A 12,484-nucleotide genomic window follows, 5' to 3' on the forward strand; every position below is an offset into this window, starting at 1 on the left:
TCGGGTGATGTCCAGGGGGGATAGTGGGTCGTCTGCAAGAATTCCCCCGTGAAGGGTCCTTCTCTGCGGGCACTCAGGCGGGCGGGGCGGAGGCTGGGGCGCAGGTTTCGCTGGGCACAGCAGATGGTTACCCCCCGCGGGCCCGTTGACAGGTCCTCGGACCCCGCAGAGGTCCGGGCTTTCCGCCAGGGGGCGCTGCGGCCCCGCCTCGGCCGGGCCGTTACGTTTCCGGGCACCGAGGCCGGGGGAGCCGCCATCACCGCCGCCGGGCGGGCGCCACTGTGGTCCGCTCCGGTTACCGGGGCAACGGCGGCGCTTCCTCCGGGTGGGCCGCGATCGTCTCTCCGCGCCATTTTCAAACTGCGCTCAGCGCCGGAGCCATTGGCGGCAGCGGGAGGAGCCGGGGAGGACGGCGGGTCCCCGGGGCGATGCGCCGCGGGACGGAGCCGGCGGCGGCGGGAACGGCGGTGAGGCGCGCCCGGGGAGGCCGCGGGGGGCCGGGCGGGGTCGCGGGGCCTCCGGGGCGGTGTCCCCCCCCACGAGGGACGCCCGGGCGCTGCCGGGAGGAAGTGGGGGAGGGCGGCGCGGGGACCGTCCCACCGTCCGACCGAGCCGCTGGGTCGGGGAGAACTGTACAGGCTCCGCCTTCCAGGCTGAGTCCGGGAAGGACGGCCAGGCCGCCCCGGCCCACCCGCCTTGTGCTGCCCGCGCTGCGGGCTTGGGCTCTTAACCCCCGCGGCCTCCGTGTGCACGTTGGACGTTTCTGTACCAAGTAAGGGGTGCCCTCCTTAAGACACCTACGCCGAACCCACCCTTTCATGTTGTTTTGAAAACGTTGTCGTCCGGAATATAGGGGAAACCTGACATGTACATATTTTTGTGTTTGTTTTCTTTTTTTCTCCTGGGAGGACTGTACTTCGCGTTCACATTCTGTCTTCTTCCTCTTGAAGGATGGAGAGGGATGGTTTCGGGGTACCCGGAGTTGGCCGCTGTCAAAGAGGGGGGACATGTTTCTTGGAGTTTGCCCTGTAAGGCTAGCTTGTCAGGTGTTTTTTTCTTGTGGCCACAGGAGTTTCTCTAAAACACCGGGCATCAGTCAAGTCCCTCTTGTGGAAGGAACTAGAAAGTCCTAGGGGAAAGCCTCTCGAAGAGGGTAGATTTGTAAAGGGCAGTAATCAAGAAGAGGTCCTAATTTAGAAGTAGCCTTGTGGCCTGGGAAGTTACTTTCTTACGACAGCCTTTCTTCGCTTAGTGCTTAAATAAGGAAGATGCCATCATTGGTCCTTTATCTCAAACCGGGTGTTCAGAACATCAGGTTTTGCACGTATTCATTTTTAAGCACTTACATTTTACCAGTGGTGAAGAACATAATTTTTTTCTTGATTTAGAAATATGAGTTCTATGGCTCTATTTATTTGGCAAAGGTTAGAAAGGAGCGCATTTCTAAAGAAGTGACCTTTGCGTAACTCGATTTTAGGGTAGACTGATGGAAAAAGTAGTCGTAGGTGTTTAAAAAGACAAGTATAACCCTGTCTCGAGCCCCCCGCCTGAGAGAGAGAGAGAGAGAGAGAGAGAGAGAGACAGAGACAGAGACAGAGACAGAGACAGAGACAGAGACAGAGACAGAAGTATAGTAGTATAGTAGTTGGAGGTGTAGCCTGGTAGCAGAGTGCTTGCTCTGGGTTTGATTCCCAACACTGCAAACAAACAAAATAGACAAGTTATAAAAATGCATACAGAGGTGTTTATATGTGTGTTACTTTAAAAAAAAAAAAGGAAGTAAAGGTGGGCATGGTAGTACACACCTGTAATCCTGGCACTCCAAAGGTAGAGCAGAGGAAAAGGTTGAGGCCACCTGGTCTACAAAGTGAGTTCCAGGCCAGTCAGGACTTCATGAGGAGACTTGGTCTCAAAATAATCAAAAGTACAAAAATGAGAGTGAAATGTACGTGCTGAAATGCACAGACCTTGAGTGTGAGTGCACATTTGAAAACTTTCCATGAATGTCTGTGCCCGGGTGACTTACCCCAGTCAATGCTTTTATCACTCTGAAAAGAAAACCGTCCTTCCCAGACACTCTCCTTGCTGTGAAACTGTTGCTAGCCCCACCGTTGAATTTTTACCTGTTTCTGAGCTTATGTGATTGAAGTCACATAGTATATGTGTCTGGCTTTTTTTGCCCGAATATTATTTCGAGAGCCAACCCCGTTGTCAATGTGTATTGACAGCTCCTTACCTCTCATCTGAGCCACACTGTCTGTTCTAGGGTAAGATAGCTTGTTTATCCCTTTCCCAGTTTGGTACAGTTGTGAGTTAGGCTGCTGTAAACACTGTTGTATTCTCCTCATGGACATTTGCGCCCATTTTCTTTTGTAAATATGCAGGAATAGAATTACAGCGTTACAGGCTTAGGAGTGTGTTTAACTGTAAGAAACAGAGGCTGTAGAAACCCCCAGCCTTGTTCCAAGGTGGTTTTATGCTCTCTCAGCCTCATGTGGATTTCATTTGCTGGGAGCCTTTACTGACAGTGGGTATTATCAGTCCTTTTCATCATTTTGATGTAGGCAAAGTTGCACCTCATTGTGGTTATAATTTGTATTTTCCTGGTGATGAATGCTGAACACCTTTTCATGTATTTCTCGAGATATCTTTTGCAAGGTGCCTTTTCAAGTTTTTGTACAACTAAAATTCAGTTTTAGCAAATTTGGGAGGATAATTTGAGACTAGGTCTTGCCATGTATCCCTGGCTGGCCTAGGACTTACTGTGTACACCAGGCTCCTCTCAAATTGAGGGAAGTCTCCCCATGTCTGCCTCCTAAATGCTGTGAGTACAAGCGTGTGCCTCCACACACCGGGCCTAACCTCGATTTTCTTTTTCTTTTTTCTTTTTTTGGGTTTTCGGGACAGGGTTTCCCTGTGTAGTTTTGGTGCCTGTCCTGGATCTCACTCTGTAGATCAGGCTGGCCTTGAACTCACAGAGATCCACCTGGCTCTGCCTCCTGAGTGCTGGGATTAAAGGCGTGCACCACCACTGCCCGGCCTTAACCTTGATTTTCTTACTGGATTGTTTTATTATTAAGCTCCAAGAGTTTATTTTCTGCTCTGTATCTAAATATTTTCTTAGCTCTTATGAGTATTTTCTGGCACTCTATGGTTTTCCTTTTTTTTCTTTTTTCTTTCTCCTTTTCCTCTTCCTTGGTGTAAACCCAGGGCCTTCACAATGCTTGGCAAGAACATTCCAGCTGTGACTTTTCATTTCCTCAATGGAGTGTTTTGATGAATTGAGGTTTTTCCCTATCATGAGGCCCTATCATGTTTTTATTTTATGTTTATTGCTATTAAGGAATTCCCTGTGGGTTATGGGCACACCCCAGTGTAGGGCACTTGCCTAGCATGAGCAAGATGTCTGGATGCTGTCCACATGTAAGAAAACAGAGTTTCATTTAAGGATCCCCTGCCTGCCTCTGGGAAGTCTTTGTTTTCTTCTAGAATCTTCATTGTTTTAACTTTTACATTCAGGTTTATGAAGAAATTCGTGTTTTAATGTAGGAACATAGAGATCATATGTATTGGATTTAAATCAATGTTAATATTACAGGATAATGAAAAGAAGCAAAATAATTCTTTCATATTAAAGGAATTTCTCTTACTGTGAAATTTTAACAGCTGTGTTTTAATCCTCTCTTTCAGGGCTTTAATTTTGGAGAGTGACTAAATCTGGTTTGGGGAGACAAGATGACCACAGCCGCAGAAAGGAAGTATGTTAACATTAGGAAAAGGCTAGACCAGCTGGGCTACCGCCAGACTCTGACGGTGGAGAGTCTGCCTTTGGTAGAAAAGCTTTTCAGGTAAAGATAAAAATACAGTTATAAATGTCTATAATCCTTAATCCATGTCCTGGGTTTGTGGCTGACCTTCCTGCTTCAGTAAAGCAGCAAGTGGCCTTTGGGGAAGTCTGTACGTCTGCTGAAGCTTGTCTGTTCTCTCTTCAGTCCAAAGCCTTGTCCCCCACACAGGGCCTTCACGGTGCAGGACGCTAGGGATTGCCATGCTCACTGTGCTTTTCCGGGTCCCCATTTCTGAGGGTTCCCCTGAAGGGACAGGGGTCAGAGGCGCTTTTCCCTTTTCTGTCTTGTCATTGGTGAGGACTGAACATGAGTGTGCTGGGCAGGCGCTCTACCTTTGAGCTGCACTCCCACCCAGCTTCCCCATAAGTTCCGTGTCTGCCGAGCTGGTCTTTCATTTCTGTTATTCTAGAGAGCTCTCTAATTTGTTGTTATTAATGTCACGTGTTACCTTAACTGAGAGGCTCCTGGCCATTTCCCATCCTCCAGAAGAGCTGTAGTGGGAGGTTTGAGATTGGAGCAGGTATTTAAGAAGGTTGATTAGCAGGAGTGTGAGTAACACTGGTAGAAAGCAGAGAATGGGTAATGATAACTTGTGACCTTGGAGATGAGCCTCCAAACCTCTCCTGAGCTGGTCCCTTCATTCATTTCCTGATGCTTTGTCTCCCACGTGTTGAGTCACACAGTACTCCTCTCAGCCTTCTGTCTCGGTACACTACTTCCTTTGCCTGTAGTGTGCCCTCCCTCCCCATCCTCACCCTCATCCTCACCATCCTGCTCTCCGTGCTGTGTGGGACAGTCACATCGCTGCATTTGACAGTCACTTGGTTTTGTCCTTCTGTCATTGTGAACTTCATAAGATACGATCACTTATAGGTGCTGTAGATTGCTCATATCCTAAACACGGAAATGTGTGGTTCATCGTGTGCTATGTGTCTTTGATAATGGTTGTCTGTAGAATATAGGCTCTTCATTAATAAGTGCATTTTGTGTGTGCGTTTTCTCCTCACTAAACATTTAGTGAGTGAGTGTTCTTAGAGGTAAGAGCGTGATTCTGGTTTGCTGTCTTCCTGGACATAGCGACAGCAGACAATCAGTACCTACTTACTCAATGAAAAGCCAGTTTCACGGGTTCCACAGACCTCGAGAATGAGCAAGAGGGGAGCTTGAACAGTGACTTGGCATGGTAACTCATTTTGTTGGGAGCCCAAATTGGATGCTGCTAATTTTTATTTTTATTTTATTTATTTATTTTTTGGTTTTTCAAGACAGGGTTTCTCTGTGTCGTTTTGCACCTTTCCTGGATCTCGCTCTGTAGATCAGGCTGGCCTTAAACTCACAGAGATCTGCCTACCTCTTCCTCCCAAGTGCTGGGATTAAAGGTGTGAGCCACCACTGCCCAGCTGGATGTTGCTAATTTTTAAACTAAAGGTGAAAATATCATTAAAAGTACTTTCAGAACTGGGGAAGAAAACAAACAACAATTTGATGTGTTTGTATTTTATAACTTATAGTTAGCTTATTTTGAGAGACTTTTGAGGACCTTTTGATACTTTGAAAGACCCTAACTGCTCATTCTTCTTGTAGATTTGATACTACTTAATGTTAACATTATATTTAAGCCTTTGAAGAATCATTTGAAGTGACTGGAAGACTAATAGAACGTTTCCTTGCATTTGCGTTTTCTGTCCTTGACTCCAGCGATCTGGTCCACACGACAGAGAGCTTGCGACAGTGCAGGCTGGCCTCCACCAAGGCCGAGAAGGAAAGTGCCAACTTCGACTTTGTTTTGGAACCGTATAAACTCGAGAATGCGAGACTGAGCAGGGAGAATAATGAGTTGTATCTGGAGTTAATGAAGCTGAGAGAATACTCAGACCAGCACATTAAAGGTACACCACACACTGATGATTTTGTAAACTGCAGGATCCCTGTCCTCTTTGTTTTGTAAGTGGAAAGTCTCATTTTAAAATCCTTTATGAGGAAACTGGTAGTCCCACTAACAGCTCCCTAAATACAGGAAGATGTACTGAAGAATGCTTGAGAGTGGAAATAAGTGTGCAGTCCTTAGCCACGACAGTCCTCACTATATGCGGATTATGGTTTTGGTTTGAAATTGGTATAAAGAATATTAACTGGCATCTTCTTGAAGCAACTGTTGTTTCTCTTACTGAAAAGGAAGGATGAGGTGAAAGCCCTGTAGCACTTATTAGGCAGTGTTGAGCCAGTCAGTAAGTTTCGAAGGTAAAAGGTAATTATTTGGTATCTTACTATAAACTTTATACTCAATAATTCTTTAGCTTAAAGTCGACTTACTGGATCAAAACCATGGTACACATGAATCATATACAATAATAACAAAAAAATAAAGTTGCTTTTTGTGATTAGTGGCTTGTGTGCAGATTTGTTAGAGGTAGGAAGTGCATTTGGCTTCACCCACCTGTAAGGCACAGGTGGCGCCTCTCAGCTTGGTGTGGCTGTCTCGAGTTATCTGTCTATCATCTTTCTCACTTTAAGAGTTGAAAACTGCATTGAAAAAGTGTTCACATGAGACAGCTGATCTGAAATTTCTGAATAATCAGTACGTCCATAAGCTCAAACTCCTGGAGAAAGAGAGCAAAGCGAAGAATGAAAAAATCCAACAACTTCAAGAAAAGAATTTACAGGCTGTAGTACAAACTCCTGGTGAGTCTTCTCCATCGCAAACCCAGTTGGCCAACGAGCTCCTGAAGACAGACTAGGCTGTGTTTCTTTGTCATGAGAATCTATTCATTTAAAAAGTGCATCTCTAATCTTGCCAGCTGCTGAAAAAAGTAAACGGGTTATAAGTTTTATATGACCCCCAAGATCAAGCTATCCATTTAAAAACATTCCTGCCACCTACAAAGATAATTACGGAGGTGTTGAGTACTAATTCAGATTATAGTATGACTGGATTACAGGTGACATCCTATTATACTTTAGTTGTGCTCTTTGGAGTTTCAGTTATGTGCTCTTTGTGTGAGTTTCTGCTCTTTGTATGTTTGTGCATATGTAGGAATGTGTGCGTGTGCACGTGTAGACCAGAAGTCAACTTCTGATTTCTTCCTCTGTTGCTTTCCACCAGATTGTTTTGAGACAAGGTTTCTCACTGAACCTTGAGCTTGCTTATTAGGCTGTATCTACCTGTCTCTACCTCTCCAGTGCTGGGATTACAGGCATGGCACCACAACTGAATTTTTTTTCATGGTTTCTGGGGATCGAACTGAGATCCTCATGCTTGAATACCTGTTGAGCAGTCTCCCAGGCTCCAGTTATTGTTCTTTGGACATTGTTTAATAAGCATGTGCATTTTAGTTCTTACTGCCGGTGCTCCTCCTCTGACAGTTATCTGATGGTGATATTTTAGCTCATGACATTGTTCACTGCAAGGCACACTCAGATTTTAATCCTGCCGAAATCTAATCTAGCCAAGGGACAATTTAAACCTGTGTGCATATGCCAAGCCTGCAGGCATAGAAAACTTGTTTTATAGCCTTATTAAATGTTTGAGAAATACATTGCTCAGTCAGAGATCAGGGTGAATATTTACAGATGAGCCCACTGTATAAGAGAAGGTTGATCTGTGCTGTTCAGTACTGAGAAAAGTATTCTGGTTCTCCTTGGATTGTAAGATGTACATCTGCACTCTTAGGTGGCAAGAAAAGAAACATTGCGTTTAGGCGCCAGCGGATGCAAATTGATGAGCCAGCGCCACCCTCTGAGGTCAGTTCGTACCCAGTTCCTCAGCCAGAGGACCCGTACATTGCGGACCTCCTGCAAGTAGCTGATAACAGGTAAATTACATACTTACTTTGCTGAGCTGGGGATGGTGGAGGTATGCATAGTGTGCTCAAAGAACTGAGTTCAGTCATCATCATCATCATCTTCTTCAGCTTCATCTTTGTTTGTAACAAGTCTTTTTCTGTCCTGCCAGCCAGCTTCCAAATAATGACAAAGAAACTTCTTACTAATTGTGAAAACTCGCCTATAGCCTAGGCTTCTTCCTAACTAGTTCTTAAAACTTAAATTAACCCATCTATATAGACTTTTCTCATGGGCCTTGATCATCTCCTACTTCCTCTCTCTCTGCCCGAAGTCCCGCCTATATCTCCTGCCTAGCACGGAACTTTGCATAGTTACTTAATAGGTATTTTCAGAATGATATGGATACTTTCTACTTGTTTGTTTTTTTTGTTTTGTTTTGTTTTGTTTTGAAGACAGGGTTTCTCCTTGTAGCTTTGCGCCTTTCCTGGAACTTACTTTGTAGACCAGGCTGGCCTTGAACTCACAGAGATCCGCCTGGCTCTGCCTCCTGAGTGCTGGGATTAAAGGTGTGCGCCACCACCGCCCGACTTTTCTACTTGTTTAAAAACTTTGCTTTCAAATAAGGCATGCATCTAAGGTTTCTGCCCATACTTGCTGCACCATAACTTATTGTTGTTAGGAACCTATTTCAATAGCGTCGCTTTGACATTCGGTTTCATCTAAGTAGGTTAACTTATGCTGGAATCGCTACTGCTTCAGACTTCTAGCAAAATGCCAGCTGGACATGAATAGATTGCTATCTTGATCTGAAATCCCTCTCTCATGCATTCTTTAGCCCTATATTTATATTTCCTTATATAAATCAGAATCAGACCTAAATTCCATTTAATTAACTGTTCCTTAGGCCTCTAGGGCAAGGTCTTGAGCACATGCCCTGAGATTGTCAGAGTAAGGTCATGCTGCTGTTTGGAAATGCTTGCAGTCCAGATGTTACTGAGAGAGTTATAGGGCTTTAAGGGCAAGATCCAGGGACACTGTAGTGATTCTGGGGAAGGCCTCAAAACTGTGGGGTGCATGGGAAGCCAGTGCAGGTAAGGACTTTGTGGTTCATGTAGAGAATACAGAGAAGGTTTTTCAGCCACTCATAATATCTAAAAGAGCATTGGTTGAGATCTGCTGAAGACCACTCCAATCATTTATTCGCTCCTAATACTACGTGCTTGTGTATATATGTCTCCCTTGACCTTTATGGTTGCTCATCTGTTAAGGTTATGGCTAGGCTCCCAGGCAGTAATATTTAAAGAATTGTTTGCACTGTACAAGTGCCATCCATCAGTCTCCCGTGTCTGTTTGCTTTAGTGTGCACATACACTGTTGGCATACAGTCTCCTGCACTGATCTTAGAGTGCTTGCATGCATGCTCTTATCCTTAGTAGATCAGTAGAGACTTTTGCCTTCAATAAGTGTTGGGGTGAGCTCTCTGCAACCCACTTATTGCAGCCCACAGAAAATTTCTCTTTAAAGCAGACCCACTTCAGGCTTTTCCCATCAAAAGTGGGTTATGCCATACTGAGACAATGGAATCCATGTGGAGTTCAGATTGTTTGGACGAAGTCTTGATTCTGTTAGAGCTTACAGGTTCTAGGAAAAGCAGGCTTTGCTGGGATCACTTAGAAAACTGCCATTTTCTCAGTTTTCTCCTCTCCAGAAGTGTAAAGTAGTTTAGTAGGCAGCACAGGGTTGGTTAGGGTCAGAAAACACACACTTGTTGCTTGATTCACTTAGTGATGTTGTGAATTTTGATCTAGACCTTGAATTTCCAATACCTCAGAGTTGCTCCAAGGATCCAACAGAACAGTGAGGTGATACATTGCATGATGAATCTGCGTTTCTAATCATTGCCTCTCAATTTTGGTATCTTCTTCTATAAAATTAGCTCTCCGAGGTGATGTACTGTATTTATTCTGCACAGTACTGCATCTCCCTCCCCCACCAAAGCTGGACGTGGGATTTTATGCAACAACAATCACTTTTATGTTTGTTTCTTAACTAAAGTCGTCACGTATGCTGACATTGGTTCTACGTGTTTCAGGATTCAGGAACTTCAGGAGGAAGTCCACCAGCTGCAAGAGAAGTTAGCGCTGATGGAAAACGGAGTGAGAAATTACAGCAAACAGGTAAGACTTTGCTTATTTGTGTGTCTGGGTTGAGATGTGTATGCTCTGATCATGAGTAGAATTGTCTTATCCTTGATATTACAGATCTCTAGTGTTAAATGCAGCCTTTATCTTTTCCGGAAAGCTTGTTAGTCGAGTTAGTAAGTAGAGTAGCTCTAGAGTACTTGTTCCATCCCTCACTAGTCACTGAGGTGAGCAGTAATTTTAGCTTGTCTTTTATTTAAAGTATCTATTTCCCCGAATAAAAAAAAATTGCCCCAAATAAAGCTCATCTCAAGAATAATTTTATTTAAGTGTGACAACATACTTTCATAATTATACTTAAATGTTTTATATTTGTTAGGAGGGCCATCTAGATGGCTCAGCAGGTAGAGGTGCATGTCACCAGGCATGACCACATGAGTTTCATCTCTAGGACCCATACGGTGGAGGGAGAGAACCGACGACTCCTGAAAGTTGTCCTCTGACCTCCATTTAGGAGGCGTGTGCGCGCGTGCCACACACAATAAATAATTAAAAAAAAAAAACACAGAAGCCCATCCTGCTTCCTCTACATTTGCCTGACAACTCTGCCTTTCTTCTTCCCAGAGTTCTCTCTGCCTGGAAGTCCCACCTATACTTCCTGCCTAGCTATTGGGCATTCAGCTTTTTATTATACCAGTCATAGCAATGTATCTTTATACAGGGTACAAATACCCCACAACATTCCCCCTTTTTGTCTAAATAAAAAGGAAAGATTTTAACTCTAATACAGTAAAACTATATACATTAAGAATAGTTATCAAGGAAGAATTAAATTTACAATGTCTAATCCATTTGTATTTGGCAAATTTGGAGGAATTACTCTATTATCTATTTCATCTTGATGAGTCCAAAGTTTTATATCAAAACCATTTTCTATCCTAATTTGTATTACCATTCTAAAAATATCTTTTTAGACCTTAAAACATCTTTTTAGATAAATGACTTAAGCTTTAATGTTTCTTAACCTTATAAACTTTACATCTCTATTGTAAGTTTCTTACTGAATTTGGTAACAAGGAAAACTGTATAACTATCTACTCTTCAACCCCATCAAAGACCCCAGAAAGACATAATATTACTTGAGTAAACAGGAAATACAGAGCAAGCAACTTCCAAAACTATAGAAACAACAGACATCTGGCTGCCTGGACAGCCATCCAAGGTTCCTCTGCAACATTGGGGTGTAGCTAAAGTTTTCCTGCCTGGCCCACAGTCAGGACAAATCTCTCTCACCTGCCAGTCCCACAGCCGCTCAGACCTGACCAAGTAAACACAGAGACTTATATTGGTTACAAACTGTATGGCCGTGGCAGGCTTCTTGCTAACTGTTCTTACAGCTTAAATTAATCCATTTCCATTAATCTATACCTTGCCACATGGCTCGTGGCTTACCGGCATCTTCACATGCTGTTTGTCATCATGGCAGCTGGCAGTGTCTCTCTGCCTCAGCCTTCCACTTCCCAGCTTTATTCTCCTCCTTGTCCTGCCTACACTTCCTGCCTCGCCAATGGCCAATCAGTGTTTTATTTATTGACCAATCAACAACACATTTGCCATACAGAACATTCCATAGCATTGGGGTGTCCATCTTCAGCCTACAGGCCTAGAGTATATGACAGACTTTTCTGTGAAGCAGGAATTTTGAAGGACTGTCCTACCTTGTCTTGGCAAAGTTTGGCAGTCACCTTTCTTTTGTGTCCTGCTTGTCCAATTTGGTTAGCATACTGTCAGTAGTCAAGGTAAGGGCAGTTTTTTGCTCAGTGGCTAGCTTTGACACAAAGAAAGCAAACTCCATATGGAGGTTCTTGGATGCCCTTCATCCTTTTTTGAAATAAAAAGTTTGTAATAATAACTTTCAAGGACTAGAAATTCACGTTACATTGTTAAATGAGCTGCATAGGTACTAAAACTTAAACAAGAGTAGAAACATATATACATTATAATGAAAATAACCTTAAATTTGTGTCAACATACAAAAATCCATACCAATGTAAAATATTTAAGACTAGTATTTGCTTTTTTAGTTCAAAAGGAGATTCAATAATCTACCCTTTTATTCTATCATTTCTATATCCCCTTCTCTTTCCAGAACAAGATCCCTGAACCTAATCTCCTTTGTTTAGCTTTCTCCCTGACCATGACAAACAACAACTTGTAACCAACCTTCCTAAATGATGATAGATAACCACATTCCATTAAGTGACCAAAAACCATCCACCCCACCTCTTGGGAGTGTGGGCTTCATGTTCTCTAGACTGCTTCCTGTTGTCTGGGGGTGACAGCATCTCTAGGGAACCCTGAGAAAACTGGGACAATGGGCAAGTCTGGGAGAGCTAGCTGTATTATCTTTTGTTTAGTCCGTCTGTGTTAGGAAAGTGTAGAGCTTATCTGAAGTCTTGGCTGGATAGTCTGTGAGGCTGGACCATCTCAGCCAGCAGCTTTGAAGCTGTTCTGGACACAGAATTTTGAGAAAACTGAAACAGGCATTCTGAGAGACTGGATAACCTGGACTACAGGGTTGTTTTAGTTCAATGCTCAATTCTTCACACATCTCTCCAGGGATGAGCTTCCTGGCATGTTACAGTCCAGTCATGCTGAACCATCTCTGTTGCCTCTGATATTTCCCATGGTTTTGTGCATTGGTGTCGCTGC

The 12,484-nt window shown here is 43.8% G+C and overlaps 1 protein-coding gene across 2 annotated transcripts in view; it reads left to right on the forward strand.

Annotated features, from left to right (window-relative positions):
* Positions 1 to 218: 218 nt before the first annotated feature.
* Positions 219 to 12,484, forward strand: part of Cep135 (centrosomal protein 135) — a 61,804-nt gene continuing 49,538 nt past the window's right edge. Inside the window, exons 1-6 of one of the 2 annotated variants that reach the window (XM_052735217.1) lie at positions 219 to 467; positions 3,691 to 3,848; positions 5,547 to 5,737; positions 6,363 to 6,530; positions 7,519 to 7,660; positions 9,724 to 9,808. In XM_052735217.1, the coding sequence (XP_052591177.1) occupies positions 3,736 to 3,848; positions 5,547 to 5,737; positions 6,363 to 6,530; positions 7,519 to 7,660; positions 9,724 to 9,808 (699 nt within the window). In that variant the 5' untranslated portion in view covers positions 219 to 467; positions 3,691 to 3,735. Of the gene's footprint in view, positions 468 to 638; positions 773 to 3,690; positions 3,849 to 5,546; positions 5,738 to 6,362; positions 6,531 to 7,518; positions 7,661 to 9,723; positions 9,809 to 12,484 lie in introns of those variants that run through there. The other variant, XM_052735218.1, reaches the window with a different exon arrangement.

The sequence above is a fragment of the Peromyscus californicus genome, unplaced genomic scaffold, assembly GCF_007827085.1.
Source record: "Peromyscus californicus insignis strain IS unplaced genomic scaffold, ASM782708v3 Scaffold_13__1_contigs__length_99412109, whole genome shotgun sequence".
Taxonomy (NCBI): domain Eukaryota; kingdom Metazoa; phylum Chordata; class Mammalia; order Rodentia; family Cricetidae; genus Peromyscus; species Peromyscus californicus.